A 20,615-nucleotide genomic window follows, 5' to 3' on the forward strand; every position below is an offset into this window, starting at 1 on the left:
ATAACTTTTGCCTTTGTAAAAATTGATAAATATCTCTATTATTGGCATTCATTGAACAATTATTGTACCTATGTGTATTTATTTAGTTTTTATTTTTGCTTACCGTTGAATAATTCAACGTAGATAATTTAAACGAACTGCGCTGAAATTTTATTTATTTTCTCGTCAAGGCAAAATTATTGCACTGCTCTAGTTCGTGCATGTCCCATATTTTACTTTTATTACCCGATATGCAGGAAACAATTTTCACTTAATTTGAATTTTAAAAATCGAATCCAAACTAATTTTAATTTCAGAGAAGAACTTAATATTTGACTATTAATAATTAATTAAATGGTTGACGGAGTCGCGAGTGACAGCTAGTATTCTATAATATTAACAGACTCTTTAAGTATAAGATAAAGTTTTATATTTTATAACGTATATTATACTTAGAGTAGCTTAACATGCTGGGAAACAACGACTTAAAATGTGGTTGTATTCTAAAAGGGAAATGCTGTAAATTGGTCGACAAAGTTTAGTGGGAAACTTTTCGCAACTAGGCTTCTGTTGGGAAATCTCTTTGTTCAACAAATCTCATATGAATAATAAAGATAATATAACAATTTATACTAACTCATATCAGTTCTTATATAGAACTTACATATGGAAGACAGTTTTTTTTAGGAGGCAAACGAGCAACGAATCGCCTAAAATTGTTTAGTTTGGAGCTTTAATGTTACTCAACTAATTTCAAGTGCGTTGTTAAATTAAATCACAATATAAATCTACATAAACATAGACCCAGATATAATGTTGAGTTATTTTTTGTGCTTTGTTTTTTTTTGTTTTCTACTTCTTGTTTGTTTTGTATCAATGTTGTACATCTGTTATTGGATAAATTATAAGTTCTATTGTTTTTTTTTATATCATAAGGTGGCAAACGAGCGAGCGGCCACCTGAAATCGCTGAAATAGCGAAGTGACCGTTGCCCATTGACATATGCATATGCGTTGCCTACCTTTAATTGACGGATGTGAGGATGCACATAAAGAAAATATTTTCCCCATCCATGCATCCTCTCATCCGGAAAGTCCACTTCCACTTCCCATCCTTTCCTTATGAGAAAAAGGGTGGGTTGTATTGTACATTGTATTATTTATGTTAATGTTGCATAATTTATCTGTTATTTGTACGTGTATAATAAATAAATAAACTATAAACAATAATTAATTTAATTTAATTTTTAAATACAAAATAGTTCTAATATTGAATTAAATAAATATACAAACTTAACAACGATGCTTTTAAAGAAGTCAATATGGCGCTTTAAGAACAAGGTTCGGCCTCGATTTTAAGACTAAAAGGAGAGCGTTGTATGTCGTATAATATGATGTTTGAACTGCTATTGAAAACTTTCAACTAAAGTGCTCCACATTGCCACTTTTATTTTAGTGAGCGAGTAAAATAGAACGTGGGTATGTATACAGGCCTAATGTATTCACTCCCGCGACGTCATATCGCAGTTATACCGTGGGTTTCTGAGAATATTTTTTTAAACATATTGTTATCTCTGTTTTACCAAAGGTAAAAGATAGGGATGACGATATGTTTTATACAGATACTTAGGTGTCAGAAATTCGTGAATTAAATTATCCGAACATTTGTAGAGTAACATTCTTAGAATATTATGTTAATGTATCCGGACAAGATCTGATAAAATCTATTTTCTTGATTAAAACATAGATTAACTAAAGCAATATCATTTATTATAAAAAGTTACATCAGCCACTCAACTAGACTAAGACTAGAATTAGACAAAGCATCAATAACCTACGAAATTTTTACTTTATATTGTGTTGAAAAACTTATTTGTTATAAGACAATAGTCAATTTATAATTTAAATATAATTTTAAGACGTTTATATAGCTTTTAAAATAGAACGTTAACTTACTTAATCTAAGTATTAGATTTACGAATATTACGCGTCTATTATTAGTCGTAGTAACGACTGTACGTAGACACGTTTAGAAACGTTTAAACCTCACGTATTCGCTAATTGGTCGCAACACCTGCTCCACGGTCTCATTAGCGAGCGATCGGGGAATTGCCGTCAATTGCTAATACATACGTCTACCTAGTAACTAAAATAATATTACTTAGTACACGTAACCACAGTAATAAATTAATGCACGTAAAATTGGGGGCGTCGGTGGCTCAGGGGTTAAGCACTTGACTTGCGATCTGCAGGTCCTGGGTTCGAATCCCGCCATGTACCTATGTGTTTTTCGATTTCCGATTTACATATGTACATTTATCCAACATTCTTACGGTGAAAAAATCGTGATGCAACCTGCACATATCTGAGAAAAATTTCAAAGATATGTGTGAAGTTAACCAACCCGTATTGGGCCAGCGTGGTTGACTATGGCCTAATCACCCTTAACGTAGGGTAGGCTCCGAGCCCCTCGGTGGGGACGTATAGTGAGCTGATGATGATGAAGTAAAATTGTAAGAAAGAGCTAAGCTATCCTATAAACGAGCGTGAATGCCTAGGATATTTTTTTAGTTTTTTCACTAGTCTAATCTTACTAATATTATAAATGCGAATGTTTGGCTGGATGGATAGATGTTGGATGATGGAAATTTGGCATACATATGAAACATAGTCTAGAAGAACACATAAGCTACTAATTATGTTTTTTATACCGCACGGAAGTCGCAGGTGACCGCTAGTAAAGAATACCAAATAATCTAACAGATTAATACTTATGTTCAAAATTAAACATTTAGATAATTTATACTTCTTGGCCTTTTTGCTTTTAAAAGGGTTAGTACAACATCCAACAGCTTTCCTTCGACATATTTATGATCGCAATCAATATTTCTTACTGAAACATTTTATTTCTTAATTACACTGCGGCGACGTATATCGCGACGGCTAAATAAAACGAATAAAGGAAATTAAATTTGCAATTTCTCGTTAATTATGTTGGTATAAAATATTTCTTATTCCCAGACTTTTACTGCTGAGAATGCTAATACAAGACTTGCTTAGTAATGATGTGATTAAAATGGAGTTTTAGCATTACAATAATGTATTACTTAATTACATTTGAGTTTTGAAAAGCTTCTAGTAACTTATACATAATATCATAATTCACTTTCAATTAAGTTAAAAAATTAATCTTTTTAATTGTTAAGCATTTGCAGCGTTTGAGTTTTAGAAATATTCCTTTTCTGTGGCTGTTCAATCGCGGATTTCTATGGGCAGTGATTGCTTCGATATTTCGGCGAATTCAGGTTGCATGCTCATTTGTCACTTTATGATATAAAAATAGAAAACCCAATAATGCTACATAAGCTAATTATAAAATAAAAAAATATATATTTATTGAATTAAATTACATCTAAAATCATCTAAAAAAAAAAGCTTCATAAATCACTATTACATTCTATCATACAACAATGTCGACAATACAATCTTGAAAAGAAAAATAACGTTATAACAGAAGCTATAAATAAAGGGAAATTAAATTTCAATCGGCAATAAAACAGCTTGAGTTATTTCAGATGAGTTCCAATAAGATAGGGAACATTGAACAACAGACAAATTACAATGTAAATAACTAACGATTCGAATTACATAACCCTTACTATGTCATATTCCTAAATCTACTTATTAAAGTAAACAAAGAGTAAGCAGTTTTCATTATCTGTAACAAATGAAATTGAAACAAATGAAAGTTAAAATCAAATTATATTCATAAATAAAAAAAATATATATTTACCGTAATAAAGGTGTTGAGAGATAACAGAAACATTTTCATGCCGACTACACACATTGGTGTTTTCGTTCGCTCCATAAAAATAATTAAGCTACTTTTAAACTCTTTAGAACTGTTCATCCAATCAGAACTGTACGCTGCAGAAACTAATTCCTGACTCTGCAATTTATAATAACAGAAAAAGGTTACTTATTAACAACAATACATGCAAATTTTTAACAGTGGTAGAGCCCGCTTAAAAATCTTCGCACGAATTGGCCCGGCTCGACCGGTGATATACCACGATCACACAGAAGACAGGCGTGAAGTGGAAACAATTCCGCCTTTCGTCTGACGAGTGTGCGTCCCCTTATTTAGTCCTTTTTCCCTTCCCACCCTTTGAAAAATAACCATGAAATATACCTTACCTCATGCATAAGCTGAGTGCCCAACCATGACGGTACAAATATAATCAACACCATGGCTATTAGGTACGTGAAAATAAATAATAACGAGTTGACATCAGTGCTCTGAAAAAGATTTATCTATAGTCAGTATTAAATCATGACAGGATATTTTTTTTATAATATAAGATGGTAAACGAGCAAGCTGCCACCTGTATTCGCCGAAACAGCGAAGCGACTGCTGCCGATAGTCATACGAATGCAGATTCATTGACTACCTATAATTGACGGAGGAGAGACGCACATGAAGAGAATATTTCCCCTTCATATGCGTTTCCTCCTCCATAAAAACCCCTTACCCTGCCCAAGGCATGGAGGAGGAGGATGGAAGGATGGATGTTTCTTAGAAGGTATTTCCGAAATGGTTCAAAAAATGTTGATGAAATTTGTAACATAGTCTGGACGAACATATAGACCACTAATTAAGTTTCCTTTTTAATTCTTTGCGGACGGAGTCGCGGGCTACAGCTAGTTTCTTTAATATTTTCCACAATAATAATAGGCTAATACCGTAACTAACACTAACCAAATGAAATCCACATAATGTGACGCAAATAATTGCAGATCCCATTCCAAAGATTATGAATAATGTGACACTTGTTATTTCTTGCACGATAGCTTGATATCTGCAAAAAAATAATTATACACTTAGATATGCTATTTTTAAAACATATAGAAATTGATTTTTCAATAACAAATCACCTTACAATAACATCAAAATGTTTTAAACAATTATTCAAACTCCAAATTTGAACATTTTCATTTTGTTTTTTTAAATTTAATCTTTTCAACTTATATTTAAGTACCTTTAATTGATTGATTGTTAAATGAATAAAGCCAGTTATTAACGTATCTATAGAAACGTTATAAACCATATGTCCATAAATACAAAAGCTTTGATATAAATATAAATATATATAAAATTGCTTTTTAATTTCATAACTAAGAAAATTATATCTAGATATAGGAAATTCAGAATTATTTCCTAGCAAATAATCAACAAAACCCGGTAGTATTGCTAAACAGTATGACAAATTACAAAAGACAATATAAAATTTCATGATGTTTTTGTATTTTAATACGTCATTTTCTATTATCTCTTTGGATATCTTATCGATACCTTCAAATTCTTCAGAATCAAGAATAGCAAATGCCAGTATTATTTTTTTCCTCCAAAATAAAACCATACAAACTTTAGCTACTACAGTTATTTCAGTAAAAATGTAAATGACTTCATGGAGTAAATTTTCAATTTGATTATAAGTATAGAATAGATTTATCGTCAGTAATAAATTAAATATCGTTAAAGTTAAATTAAGGAATATAAAAGAGTAATATTTATAATATTTATTTGGGTTATTTCCAAACCATATTCCGAATATTTTCCAAGCTAATATATTTTCAGAAAAACACTCTGATATTGCTTTCATTTTTATTGCATCGTTGTCGATGGCTTCGTAAGTGAAAAATGCAGTCTTGTGATATGAAGCAAGTGTTATATTACTTCGAAACATGTTATTAAATTGAATCAAAAGTAACAGAGAATGTATCGTAATAGCATACTAGTATGAAGGAGTTTTAAATTTTTTATGTGTCCCACTTATCCCTATTACGGGCTATAGTTACCTTATAATTTGTTACGGAAAAATGAAGAAAAGTGATATAATAAAAGGATTGAATCTATCCAAACGAAGCAAATACATTTGATAGGATTTTTTTAATTTTATTTATAACAATTTCATAGCATCCTTAAAGTATACAACCAATATGACCTCTCGGGCACCCTTGAATCGGCATGCTAAACGTGTAATGAGTGACAGTCCAAGCCGAGGTCACCTCTCGGGGTCTCTTGAGCCGTCACTCCACGGAACGTCCACCTAAGCTATCTTAGAACTCGATGGCCTCCTAATACAGCTCTAACAGAGGCTCCTGAGCGAGCCCTCGGGTCTTGTTAATCTTAAACAAGGTTCAGGCTAAACGCCATCTGCACCCGAACACCTCAAGCCCGGTGAAGCTGTAAATGCCTCTTCAAGGCAAACAGTGACTCAGTTACACGATAACATAGTTAATAATAAAATTTTTGACGTACTTAATGTAGACATTATTAACGTATATTGTTAAGGTAATTATTTTAAATTGCATTTTATAGCACAAAATTACAAAATTGCACACTCAGTGTCAAAGTTGTATGTTTCGTTAACAAGCGCTATCGCTTTCTTTAACTATGTGATTGCTAGTCACGTATATGCTATAAAATTTAATATAGTTTACATTTATTACTTTTGAACGCTATAAAACAAATACTTAAGAAATTAATACGCGAAAAATTATGGCGAAAAAACATTTTTAATAACAAATTTGATGAAACAATATTGTTTTTTTTTTATAAATCTATATTTTCATTGACATAAAACTCTTTATACTGAATAAAATGTAAAAATACCAATAATTTAATTTCTATTTGTTCATATTTAACAGTGTGAGCGGCGAGAAATTTATTGCACGAATGCAGTATTGCAGAGTGCAGCGAATGTGCAACAATGGCCGCTAGCCTGCAGACATCATTACTGCAGCAAGATCCATCATTCCCATTCACTGCTCAACGCTCACTGCACTTCGTCATCTTTTGTTGTGTAATAAATCCTAGAAGATAAGGATACGCTGTGTCTACTTAAAAATGGAAATGAGAATTGTCAACTGAAAATCGTGATTGAAATTTTTAAAATATCAATATGCATTAGTAGATGATAAAGTGGTTTAATAAGTAACGCATTAGCAAATGCTCTAGTTTTCATTAATATATTTTTTGATATATTTTGTGTAAATTCAGGGAAAATAACTCAGGGAATAATGAAATGATAACAAAAACAAAATATTAATTGTGTTTTTATTGTTTAAACGCTTAACAATTTCCGAGAAACTTTAAACTCGTTAATTTTCCTGGTTCAAGTTAAAACGCTTGGAGCTATCAATGCGTGGTACTCACAATTAGCAATTGCAAAAAGCAAAACTTTGTGTCTAATTAAGTATTTTTATAAGCACTCTTATATTAAATCCATTGTCAACAATTATTTTGTTCATTACAATACTCCGAAAGGGAAAGGTTTTTTTTTTAAGAGAACGAGCAGCAGGAACACCGATGTATTCATCGATGCCCATGGATATCTGCAATACCAGAGAACCGACGATGCGTTGCCGACCTTTGCGATGGCGATAAGCTCGCTTCTTTAAGGACCATACGTCGTAGCGGTTTGGAAATACCGCCCAGTACAGACCCGATATCCTTTTTTAACATTTTTTTCTGTTTATGTTATCGTCGATTACCACTGGCGATACATTCATTCTAAAATAATTTTTGTCTTAATAATATAACTCAAGCAACAAATAACTATTCTATGCCTAAGCGAGGGTGTCTTTCGATGTTATATATTAGAAACAAACTAAGTCGAACTGAATTAATAATTCTGTATTTTAATTAATAAACTGCATGGAAAAATTCTTAAAATGTAATAAGAAATGGTGCTGAGTAAAATAAGCGAGCAATTACGAAGAGAAGACTGCTTACGACAACAATAGAGATTTTTTATTATTGCGCTGCAATTAAACAATAGTAAACTACCGTTTATTCGCTGCCATAAAACAATGCCTCGGCAGAAAATATCTGTAGTCTGTAGACGACTCTCTTCTGTACTTCAAGTTTACAACACAATCATAAAACTAATGGCCAATACTTTTGAAAATATTAGGTCGATTTTCGATTTAATCAGTAAAAAATATTACTTTTTTCGTACGATTGGAGTTCAACAATTGTATAAACACTCTCACTATAGCTAAATTGCAATGTTAAAGCAAAAATTCGACCCAAATCTAAGTCGATTTTTTGTCATTTTTCCCCCTAATGTTTTGTTATACTTTTGTGGACATAAATATAATAATATTATTGTTTGCTTTAAACCGTTTAGTTGAAGATCATATTATTTACACTAAGAGTTTTCCTATTAAATCTCTTCCGGTTTAAAAAAGTAATCTTCCTCGTTTCTTTGAATTTAAGGTCAGTCGAAAAAAAAACTCATTTCACTGACTTGACTTCCGTGACTTTATTTAGCCGTCTTTTCGAAGCCACTTTTTGCTAATCGCTTTCGTGCGGTTGAATACAGATTTATTTTATACAATGCATTTTTCATGAAGACTAGCCGATCTCTGAGTGATCGCCGCTTTGATAACTTCAAAGCTTCGACACTGTTTTACGAAAACCAATTTTGTTAAATTTGTTGCGGTGACAATATTGAAAAAGATACTATAGAAATAGATATATTTCTTAAATATGCAAACAAGTTTTGGTTTAGTTAAAACTATAAATCTATTAATGTAGGCATATTATCTTTCACATTTCCTATTTACCAGAAAAGAATGAATATAACACAAAAATTTGCGTCTACGGTCAGTAAATCCTTATATCAATTCTCAAAAGGGTTTCTTTTAGCTTCTGACAACCATTAAGGATCCACACATAACTGATTTACTTAATGTTAAGGTACGCGTACAACGGCTTGCGCCGGACGCATTGTACACACGGCGCGCAATTAATAGCGTGTTGATAAATGGTGCCTTTTGATGCGGGCGGAGCTGATAATGAACGTAGTGCTATGTGAAATCATACAGATTAAACTAAAATCCGGCCCGTGCGTGTAGTGCGTCCGGTCCGGACCAATGGTCGCGTATCTTTATAAAAACTTAAATTCATTTTAACACTTGATTAAAGTAAGAAATAATAGCAACTAAAAAAATTAAATCCATTATTACAACTTTTACAATAGTAAGCAGTTAAAGTTACGTAGGCAATGCGAACTTCTGCTTCAATATGAGGTTCATAATAACGCTTGCATGCCATTTAGCGGCGCACTGAATGCGTTCAAGCCGGAAAATTAAAAACTTTAAAAAAATTCTAGGCTTCGCAAATACGAAAAACCGCCGGTTTAATTGTGAATCTGTTGATATTCAACTTTATTTTGACTCACTTAAATACACTGGACACAGAAATATAAAATTTATAATAGCTTAACCTAACACTTTGATTTAAATTAAAAAAATGAAAGATAATAAATTTTATTTTAGAAGTCTCACTTGGTGTCGCTATTGTCTATGGTGCCTTAGAAATAGCAAAGGTTATTACTAATTATTGACACACTTCTATAGTAATTTTAATTACAGTCAATTCCCGATTTAATGAGAACGATTTAGCCTCCTACCGTTGATTACTGAAAGTGCATGTAATTAACAGTATTTGATTTTACTCGTTGTTAATTAACCCTTTTTTTTTATTTAAAAGTGGTAAATGACTATACGGCTTTTCTTTTTCGGAAAATTCAGGTGAATTTGCTGAAAAAGAAAAGTGATAGTTGCCCAAAGACATTCGCAATTGCAGATGCGTTACCAACCTTTAATCTACGGGGGAGAGGACACACAGAACGAGGATATTTTCGTTACCGATGCGTCCTGTCCTCTGTCAAATACACTTCCCGTTTGCGTCCTATCCTTATAAGAAAAGGGTAGGAAGGGAAAGAGTGGAGTAAGAAGAGCGAGTGTTAACTCTTACTGAAATAATATTTAAAATATCTTACTCTTATTTTTGTTAATATAAATGGTAAAATTTGGATGGATGAATAGCTAAATAATAGTACCTCATAACTCGCTACAGCCTGGATGGATCTGGATATGATTTTGAACAGATATGTTGTAAGTAAGGATATGGTGATGAAGTTCATTCACCTAATGTCCAGCGGTTAGACATATCTTATATTAAAGTATACGGTCCCTTTTGCAATATAAACGAATATAGAAGGTCATAATGTAATAAAATTCTTCAAACGCACGTGACGTGTCAGGGCAGAAAAAAAAAGATGAATGTCTGTGAATAATGGTCAGTCATGAGTCGATAGTGGTCGCCAATATTACGGAACTTTTTTTATTTGAATTTAGTAGTAGTGTATAGGAGTAGACTATTTTTGCATCGACTGCTAAAAAAATATTGTCATTGCCTTTTGTCAGTTGCCTAGTGTAAATTCTCCAATGTAAATTAAAGGACAGTATTTTTATAATTTAAACTTTTTTTTTTAATTGTTACATTCTGTAACGAAAAAGGTTTCCTATGCCTAACCAAAATTAAAACAACCCTGTCAGTACTACTAGCCAGTCATAAATGTTTAATTTTTAAAATATTATTTTTTTATTTCTCATTGATAGCAAAACTTTTACAATATGATTGTACTTGAAGGTGAATTGTTTAAGGAAATGGGTTTATAATTCACAATTGCACACTCCTATAGAAATATTGGTTTTCTTTTCACCCCAGTAATAAATTCAACATAAAGGGTCACGCACGAGCGTCACGCACAAAATCTCATGTATTTATTATTTATTCCCCACATTTCTTTCCAAATTTAGATTTAGTGTTATTTTCGGCCGTATTTTACTATGGTCCAAACATTTTTTGCCAATTCGTAAAAAGCCACCAAGAAATTCGGACCAAAGTGGAAATAGATTGCAAACTAATGGCAAAATATATGAAGGTTTTAACCTTAGGAATAATTACTGTTCAATAAAAAGCGTCTCTTTTGTAACAGCGCAGTATGTATAGTATAAACATTTTAATATTTTTTTTTTTATGAAATATTAAAAAAAAAAACATATTAAATATTTTTGTGAAAAATGTACAAAAGATATTTTTTATTAATCTGTATGGATCATGCATTAAAATTTAAAAAAAATATTATTAAACGCAATTCACGTACGCTAAAATTAGAGGCATATTGACGTTAAAGTAATGACTTCAATCAAGAATCACATAACACTCGTTAGCAATATATTCTACTAATAGTTGTAGTTATAGTCGAATCCAGCTTCACTCGCTAATGAGCCAGTTGAACAGGTGTCGGCGCAATTAGCTGCAAGTGTTGGGAAATCTATGAAATTTGCAATTACCAGTCAACGAGGGAAATTCTAATAGGATTAATTAAAATTAAGATGTCGACTATCGTTTTATATAATCGTCACAAAATCCGCTTAGTTCCCGTACATATGGTGTTCCACAGTCTTAAACTATTTAACACATTGCTAATACTCTTTGGAGGTACAGAGAGAATACTACATCGTTTACTTTTTTATCGAGAAAATTTTGGAAACATATTTATTCAATAAAAACGTAAATTCAACTGACCTGAAAATAATATGAATACTTCCTCTTAAATAAATTCCAGCTTGATACCTTCACGCGTTTTTGAGAAATAGGTCTTGACAGACAGAGGGACGGACAACAAAGTGATCCTATGAAGATTCCGTTTTTTTCCTATGAGGTACGGAATCCTAAAAACGATGAAACCATTGGTAAAGAAACATATACAATTGAAGTCATAACATAGCACATCTAGTAACATTTGTTTATTATTTGTTTAAAAAATTACTAGTATTATTTGTTTAAAAAATTACCGTCTTGTCCATTGGACAATAAGAAAGTAGATAATTAAAATTCTATCCAAAGTCACCAATCAAAGTCAACGAAAGAATTTAAAGCATGTTTTTATTTACATTTTGAATACACGTAGTAGGAGTAACAAGAGCGACAGCGTGGTCGGCAATCAGCCGGCAGCGGCACCGCGTCCCGCAGGATTAGGTTTCAATCAAGTCGCTGACCGCGGTCCTGATTAATGCATACTAAACAGGACTCTTACTGAACACGGCTTTCTAACAAAAGATTGAAAAACATTATTCATCCTGGGATTTTTTCCAACTCTCTAGAATGTATTTTATTATAAAACGTTTAACCGAGACTACATTTGTATTAATCAACTTATTTTTCTTTTCGTTTACAAATTATTCAAATGATATTTGTGGTATTTTTAAAAGGTAAAAATTTGTTGATCTTACGAACATTAGAATATATTTGACAGCGACACACGCGAATTAGTGACTTCTAAATGTCCAAGAAAAGATTGGCTATATGGGAAAAATAATAAGAATTTTACATTTACTTTAAAAAAAATGTTATTTAATGCAAAGAATCGCGTAGTAATGGTAGCCCGGCTAAGTGCAGCTCGCATTAGCAATGCGACGCCGGCGGACGTCCGCCGCGTTTGCCGAGACAACATTCTAACCTCTCAATATAGCAAACATTCTGCCGTTGAAACGTTTATTTTGCATATTAAAGTGTCAATTTCATAACACATTTTTCGATATTCAAAATATCTCTTATAATTTAGATTAAACTTCATCATTTTATTTTACTATTTTAATGAAGTGATTAAAATTTTCTAAAAATACTTTTATTTATAGTAGAAATATAATTTGAAAGGACTCGGTGATTAATGGTCTAACTATAACATAATTATCAATAAACAACAAACTTAATAAGACAATCTTTAACTTTAATCTCACTAAAACTTAGAACAGATTACAAGGTCTAATCCAGAGACAATTTGGACTTTTTTCTGCACAAAGCTTAAAAACTTTATAACCCTATAAATCTCTACTGATATGTAGTCATTTATATTAAAAGTGTACTGATATAAAAATAGTTTTACTATAGTATTTTCTATTTATTTAACCTTATATACCGTAACTTGTAAATAAGAATGCTTATCGTAACAAAACAGGCACTGAAAGAGTTTAAAGTGTTCTTCACCGAATAAAAGGGACAGCAATTAGTCGACAAAGAATAATAAAACTGTAGACTCGTCATTATCAAGTTTAATACAAATTTATATTTAAAATTTATTATTTATTCTCAAATAACGATGGAATATAACAATAAATTAAGCAATGTGTTACAAAATTTATTTTCGCACAAATTTTCTTTTGTCTTCGGTGGTTTGATATATTTAAAGCTAAGTTAACAAACTTGTATTTCTTTTTAAACACTAAATTAAGTCAGTTTATAATGACAATTATTTACTTTATCAGACTGTAGAGTCAACGTGTGCGCTTGTAATAATCTCATAAGATATTAATGCAATGCAACGTGCAAGCTCTATGTGTTAGGATAAAAATAATGAGTTACTACACTACTTATGTACTTGCTTTACATATGTCTGAAAACAGTACGTAGATTGTTTTTTTTATACGTTATATAATCTTATTTAAGTTGAAGTACTTGTTAATACTCAAGAAATTAGAAAACATTTTTTTTAATTAATGAATCTACGTAGCGGGTTTAGTGTACAAAAAAAACAATTTTAATTTAACAATGATACAATACTACTTGCTTATTTTTTCGCCATCGAAGCATATACCAAATAAAAAAAACTGTCAAATATGTAACTGCTTATTGTTATAAGTAAAATATAAGCTGGTAGCAGATGAATGAAAAATCTGTTAATGATAACAATGCCCTTTTATTATTCATTTCATAAGAATTAAACAACGTGCATCCATTTTACAGTTACTGTCATAGTAACAAGGGCTATTCATTTTATAAAGGCCTGAGTACTTTGCTTTTAATTACTGTTCTAATTCTAAATAACGTTGTACTAATGCATTTAAACATTCTTTTGTTTCATTAAGTAACCTTATCGTAGGTTTCTGAGAACGTAATCAGTTTTTAAAATGTAGTTTTATCTTTGTTTTCTTAAGGAGAGAGGGACAACGATGTGTTTCATAGTGGGATTTTTCTTTTAAAAACCAACGATTAAACTGTTATAAAGTCAGATAGATTACATTTTAAAACACAAAGTAAACAAACCTATTTAAATTGTGCGTGGTTCTACAACTTTCTGTGCCAAGATTCCGAACTTTGATAGGTCATTAAAAAAAAATAATTCGATGACTAAATATTTAAGGCGGAGATTAGTAATTCGTGACAAAATATAATAGCCTTAAATAACACATTATTACTAACTGTTAAGTTATTACGATGACAAAAAAGACTTATTAAATATTTTACAGTCGTCCATTAAATTTTTGTATACGAAAAAAGATCCATTTTGTAAATTACACGACAAGGACGTGAAGTTATACGTGACAATATCATAGAGAATTTCAATATGATGCCACGTATCTCACGGTGTTTTAAATTGAATTTCATTTTCCTCAACGTTTTTGGTATTTGGCCTGTGAATAATAATGGAACATGCTACAAATATTATTCAATATCATTTGTGTTTATTTCTCTATTTGTTTACAACTTACTTCTAACTTTGAACCTTATTTATGCGCCTCGTAAACTTGAAATATTAATTCGGGAAGTTGTGTTTTATTTTACGGAAATTGCAGTTACTGGAAAAGTTTTAATGATTTTAACGAAGCGTAGTGATATTTTAAATGTATTAAAGATTTTAGATTGCAAAGCTTTTCAAGGTCATGGTGATATGAGTCGTATTATAATAAAGCGTCATATTGCGAAATACAAAATATATTGGAAAATATATGCATTGATATCAAACTTTGCATATTGGTCACAAATATTATTACCAGTTGCGTTGCATTTTGTTTTTAATACTACATTAAATCTACCGATTTGCAAATATTACTTTTTAAATGTGCAATTTATAAAAAAGTATTTTATTTATTTGTTTATATATCAATCTGTATGGATGTACGGTCATATGACATACAACATAAATATTGACACACTCATAGCGGGATTTGTTATCATGGCAATAACACAATTAAGGGTGTTAAATTACGAATTTAAACATTTTAATTTATCAATGAAAAATTCAAGAAATTCAACCCGAAATACGGAATTATTGGAACTTAAGCGTTATTTAAAACACTATGATACAATATTAAGGTAAGTAATTCTTTTGTATTTATTTTACGAATTATTACATTGTTTTTAACGTATTATTTGTTAATTTTAGTTACTGCTCTAAAATACAAGAAATATTAAGCGTTTCTCTTTTTGTACAATTTGGAATGGCTTCTGGTATTATTTGTGTTATTCTGTGCGGAATGCTATTGGTAAGTATATTTTTAAATTAAAAAAAAAATAGTACAAATTGTAGTGCAGAGGAGTAATACCTAATAAGTAAGTTACTAAGACTATTTTTATTAAATAACAGCCGTCACCCGCTGCTGTCTGCGCGGAATAAAGAAAAAATCTTTAATAGCCTATGTGTTCTTCCAGTCTATATTCTAAATGTATGCCAAATTTCAGCAAGATCTCTGTTTTGATGTAAAGAGAACTTAATTATTAATCATTTAAAATCTATTATTCTAGCAAACTTCAAAAGAGAGTTTAATTTTCATGACATCATATTTATTAGCGATGACATTGCAAATATTTGTGCCGGCATATTTGGGTTCTATACTTAGCAACGAGGTAAGATTCACAGAATCATTGAAAGATTAATAAAACTTGCTATGGGACCTTCGATATGAAACGACACACCTTATCTAGTTTGAGTTTGATTGAATCAACTTGACGAATGTTCTGTTTTAATTTTGGTTCTCTTAATAAGATAATTACAACCTTTTTGGACTTAGTTTTATATTTTTTTTTAGAGTGAAGAACTTGTGTTCGCCGCCTATTGTGCAAAATGGGTGCCACGATCGAAAGAGTTCAAGACTAGTATCAATATTTTCCTAACACGCGCCAACAGGAAAATATCAATTACTGCTCTCAAGATGATTCCACTTTCATTGGACACATTTACTTGGGTAATGAAATTATATAATTTTGACAAAATAAGTAAAGGATTAGAAATGTTTTAGTACAAGGTTACTTTTTAATTATTTTTTTTGTGTCTATGTCTGACGATTGTTACATTTATTTTTCAGATTATGAAGACCGCTTATTCATTCTTGACTGTAATAAGAAATATACAAAATCAACAAAATTAAATATGTACTATTTAATTGCACATAATTCTATAAAGATGAATATTATACTCACTTATGTCACTACACACAATCCTGTTTAATAAAGTTTATTTAATTTCGAAAATTAGACAATTATGTAATTTTATTTACGCTTTGGTCCAGAACATTCAGTGTTTTTTTTTTAATTTTATAAAATGGCAAACGAGCAATCACCTGAATTCATCGAAATAGGCGACCGCTGCCCATAAACAACTGCAATTGGAGAAGCGTTGTCTACCTTTAATCGCAGAAGAAGGGGACGAACAAAAACATAATATTTCGCCTTCTACATCAACTCCTCCGTCAGATCTACTTACCCTTTCCCTTACAGACTCACCTGTCTATCTAGACTATCCTTTCCTTATAAAAAAGAGGAAACACGTAGGGGAAAGAGAACTAAAATAAGGCTCGCCCACTTGATGCCTGTCTTCTGGGTTCTTATGCACCGGTCCAGCTGGACAATCGTGCGGTTAATACTACTTAGACGGAATACCATGTTAGCTGCAAGAAGTTGTTTCAGTATTTTAGTATATCTCAGATTTATATCTGACATTTTTGTATGAATGTAATAAAACTATAGTTAACAACATTCTTTTGTTATAAAAATCATACTATTTAAGGTATTCCACATCCGTTGCACAAATTCAACTTGCTTTCATATTCGCTGTAGTGTGTGCATACAATGAGCGTGCCTACAAGCATCATTATGTTGGATACGTGCGCCTTATTATTCCTCTCGGTTGCAATTTGTGAGAATATAAAACCGTGAACGTTGGCGAAATCTTTACTGCGGAAAAATTAAGTTTTTGTTTTTTTTTTTTAACGTACGCCCCTGGTAGCCCATAGCAATAGTCGTAACGTAGCATGTGGCGATTAGTAAATCATTACATATTATATATTTACGACGATCACATCAATAAGTTCCCACTACCGTAAAATCTGCGCAAAGCCAATTCTCACATTCTTTGAAAATTCCGTTCAGCCTCTTCAGGTAACAAAAACAATATTAAAAGCAACATAATAAAAAATATATGAACTATTTTATTCATCAATGGTACAAAATATTTAAAGTCTGAGCTTTTTCCCCTTCAGCGTTTAAGAGAAGGCCGCGCTCGCCGGCCGGCGCGACAGTTATTCTGCCGCAAGAATTAAACGAAAATGAAATTCTCTCAATGCGTTACAACTTGAAAATTTTGCGCTTTAATTTACCTTAAATATTTGACCCTTCCATTCCGAGTGCTATGTTGTGAATGTTAATGATTAACAGTTGGTTTCGTTGTTTAATTAAAATAGAACAGAAGATAATACAAAAGTATTTTGTGCGTTTACAAAGTCGAATGTAAGTGCTTACAAGTAAGAACTTAGTATCAGAATAAGCAAAATTAGACAGAAGTAAGTCATCTTTCCACTATTAAAGATAACCGAGTAATGTTAGTTAATAAAATAACGAATTAAATTGCGAGCTACTAGATAAACTGCTACACCGTGGGTCTACGATTTTTTTTTAATATTTATATATAATATAACGCGATAATCGAGCAAGTGGCTGCGGGTACACATCTGCAATTGCAAATACGTTGCCTACTTTTAGTTAACGGAGGAGGAGGCGATGCGCAGAAAGATGATATTTCCCCTTCCCAACGTATCTTTAAAGAAAAGGGTAGGATGGGAACATGGTTTAAATTCGGGACTCCAGTGCGCACACTCTTCTGACAAAACGCGAATTCACTACCACTTTACACCTATCTCCCGGGTGGTCGTGGTATTTACCGATCGACCCGGCCGATTCGTGCATACAAAAAATGTTATGGATCTATTACTGTTAAAGCTTAGCCACTATATTTTGTAAGGGAATGTGGCAGACAGAACATTTTGTCCGTCAATGTACGTCAAGAAAAGGTAGGCATAAACAAAGAACACTCAAAGAAAGCTTTATTAATGAAGTGATGAGGGACAAGTCTAAGGCGTAACTCGCGTACACAGTACACATATATTATTACTTACTCGCTATCTTTGAATGCAGTAAGAGCTCTTCAGGGCAGCGCTAATGAGCGCGACTATTACCTTTGTGTGTGTACCTTTAAAGTTTCACGGCGAAGGGACACATTAGATGCACGTATGTACACACAAACGGCAGTACGCTCACGAGACGAAGTTTGCCAACAATGTTACTAAAGTTTTATAATGATTTTACTTTATGAAATGCGAATAAATGTGTTTTTTATCTAACTATAAAATTTTGTTAATTTTAAATTAATAAAGATCCTAACCTAGTTTTGAGTAACCATGAAAATAAAACCTGTTGTAGTAGAAATAAAATCAGCAAAAAGTTGGTGAAAAATATTAAGTAATCGAGTTTCATAAGATTAAAAAACTATTTAACTACTTCTCTATAGTTTTAATAAAAAAAATCACACAAAAAATGGGTATGAAATCCAATATGAAAATTGATGGAAAAAACTTTAGCGGTGAGTTATCTCCGGACGCGTATTCCAATAACGGACTCCGTCTAGTATAAAAGCAATGAGTTATAAATTATCTTTTTTTCTTTGAAACAAAAACTTTTACTTTGCTCTGTCTATCGCACACTTGAATATATCTAGGCAGAAGTCACTATTTATAAGGGGATCTAATAGTTGACAGTCGGAATATACGAGACCTATAGCTCGTGGCATGAGCAATTATAAAGTAAATGTTGTACAACAATTATGAAGGAATCTAGTTTACTTACATGATATTTTTATAAAAAAGTCATATGTTCTTCTTGTTTTACTTTGCATTTTTAAGTTTACAGACAATACCTCATTATTCTAGCCCATTCAGGATTCGCAGATGCATCAACGCATTAATACATGATGAGCTTTAGTAGATAACGCGCTATGCCCTCAGCACATTTTACTAAATATATAAGTGCCAAAGTTTACATGGATGATTGTTAGTAGTAATCCGGAATCCGGCTGCTCTAAGAGATCTATCTCGCTGAAATTTGGCAGATGTATAAGGAGTAATTTAGGCTACGTTTATTTAAAAAAAAGGGTCTTGACAGACAGACGGACGGACAACAAAGTGATCCTATAAAATACTTTAATTTCAGAAAAACATATTAATGTTGCAATTTCCTAATACCGCGCACAGCTCAAAGACAGTATTTCACGCGGAAGAAGTCGCGGGCACAGCTATTGGCATAAATATAGAACGTAGTCCGGAAGAGCACATAGGCGACTAATTACATTTTATTTTTAATTCCACGCGGACGGAGTCGTGGGCGACAACTATATAAAATTTAAGTCATAATTTTAATACAGTATTAAACATCAAAACTGTACGTAAAGCGATACAAATATAATTATCAAAGACAATGTAGATGATAAATAAATAGGTTTTAACTTAATCGTTAAGCAACTTTGTAGCATAATCCAAGAACTTAATTCCGACGAAGGAATAACAGCAAGTATTTCGAATGAAAAGGGAAATTCCGTAATTAGTGGAATGAAAATGTAAATTGAAATGAGCGTAATTTTCAAGTAATCTTCTATTTAAAATGATTCTTCGGAACTCTTAGTATCTAAATGCAAATTTATTTTGTAATTTTGTCGATGTATTTCTTACGTAATATACCATGTTACTAGCAAATTCATAGAGTCGTAGAGCGTCAGTGGCTCAAGGGTTAAGCACTTGACTTGCACTCTGCAGGTCCTGGGTTCCAATCCCACTATGTACCAATATGTTTTTCGATTTTCAAATTACATTTGTACATTTATCCGACGTTCTTATAACTAAGGGAAACATAATGTTGCAACCTGCATATACACTGGGGTAGTGTGATTGACTAGGGCCTTGTCACCCCTGACTTAAAGTAGACTTTAGGCCCCTCAGTAGGGACGTATAGTGGGCTGATAAGGATTATATATAAAATAACTTTTTAGTGGCATATCTTGATTAGGTTAAATTTGTTATGACTTTTATGATTTACATATTGTTAGGACTAAATGTCTGTTTATATACCAACATAAATAAAAAGCCACTTAAGCACAATAAACTCAAAATACCTGTGGTTAACAAAAGTTGTGCTATAGATGTGCAAACTGCAAATCCCACGTTGAAGCCACTGGCTGGCAAAATTAGAATAGATACAATGCGCCGGATAATTAAAGTCCCTAAAACCGACTGAAACTTTACAACTAGAAATTGATCTAGGCTACGATACTAAAATAAATATAAAGCTTAAAAATTAAGAAATAAGTGAAATTACAATAAAAATTTCAACCTTTTATTACATTTTTACACCTGCTTTGTTTTGGTTACATTTTTTTAAATCATAAGGTGGCAAACGAGTCATCAGCCAACTGAATTCGTCGAAATGCGATGTTTACCTTTAAACGATGGGGAGGGTGCGCCCAGAAATAAGATATTTCCCCTTCTGTGCGTTCCGTCGATTTCACTTCTCCTTCTCATCATTTCCTCATAAAAAGGTAGAAAGGAAAAGGCTTTTACTGTTACTATTAAATAAGTAGTTGCAACAGTTTAACTACTTCACATTTTCTCGATTAT

At 31.8% G+C, this 20,615-nt stretch overlaps 2 protein-coding genes across 2 annotated transcripts; one reads left to right on the top strand and one right to left on the bottom strand.

The window, feature by feature from the left end:
- Window positions 1-3,636: 3,636 nt before the first annotated feature.
- On the bottom strand, window positions 3,637-5,641 carry LOC106123886 (odorant receptor 2a-like). Its single transcript, XM_013320299.1, has 6 exons — window positions 4,985-5,641; window positions 4,914-4,936; window positions 4,732-4,837; window positions 4,176-4,277; window positions 3,772-3,927; window positions 3,637-3,696 (listed from the first exon to the last, which is right to left on the bottom strand). The coding sequence occupies exons 1-6, from the start codon at window positions 5,639-5,641 to the stop codon at window positions 3,637-3,639; spliced, it is 1,104 nt and encodes a 367-aa protein (XP_013175753.1).
- Window positions 5,642-14,245: 8,604 nt separating this feature from the next.
- Window positions 14,246-16,046, top strand: LOC106123887 (odorant receptor 43b-like). Its single transcript, XM_013320300.1, has 5 exons — window positions 14,246-14,994; window positions 15,065-15,164; window positions 15,424-15,525; window positions 15,708-15,863; window positions 15,984-16,046. The coding sequence occupies exons 1-5, from the start codon at window positions 14,246-14,248 to the stop codon at window positions 16,044-16,046; spliced, it is 1,170 nt and encodes a 389-aa protein (XP_013175754.1).
- Window positions 16,047-20,615: the final 4,569 nt, after the last annotated feature.

This window comes from Papilio xuthus, unplaced genomic scaffold (assembly GCF_000836235.2).
Source record: "Papilio xuthus unplaced genomic scaffold, Pxut_1.1 DF825946.1, whole genome shotgun sequence".
In the NCBI taxonomy this organism is placed as follows: domain Eukaryota; kingdom Metazoa; phylum Arthropoda; class Insecta; order Lepidoptera; family Papilionidae; genus Papilio; species Papilio xuthus.

Excerpts from the sequence above, each read along its gene's own strand:
- LOC106123886 (XM_013320299.1), bottom strand. The coding sequence starts at position 5,641 with ATGAAAGCAATATCAGAGTGTTTTTCTGAAAATATATTAGCTTGGAAA. Across the intron at positions 4,937-4,984 it reads AGTTGAAAAGATTAAATTTA|AAACATTTTGATGTTATTGT; the intron begins AAAAAACAAAAT and ends AATAATTGTTTA. Across the intron at positions 3,928-4,175 it reads GCACTCAGCTTATGCATGAG|AGTCAGGAATTAGTTTCTGC; the intron begins GTAAGGTATATT and ends TATAAATTGCAG.
- LOC106123887 (XM_013320300.1), top strand. The coding sequence starts at position 14,246 with ATGATGCCACGTATCTCACGGTGTTTTAAATTGAATTTCATTTTCCTC. Across the intron at positions 14,995-15,064 it reads CACTATGATACAATATTAAG|TTACTGCTCTAAAATACAAG; the intron begins GTAAGTAATTCT and ends TGTTAATTTTAG. Across the intron at positions 15,526-15,707 it reads GTTCTATACTTAGCAACGAG|AGTGAAGAACTTGTGTTCGC; the intron begins GTAAGATTCACA and ends ATTTTTTTTTAG.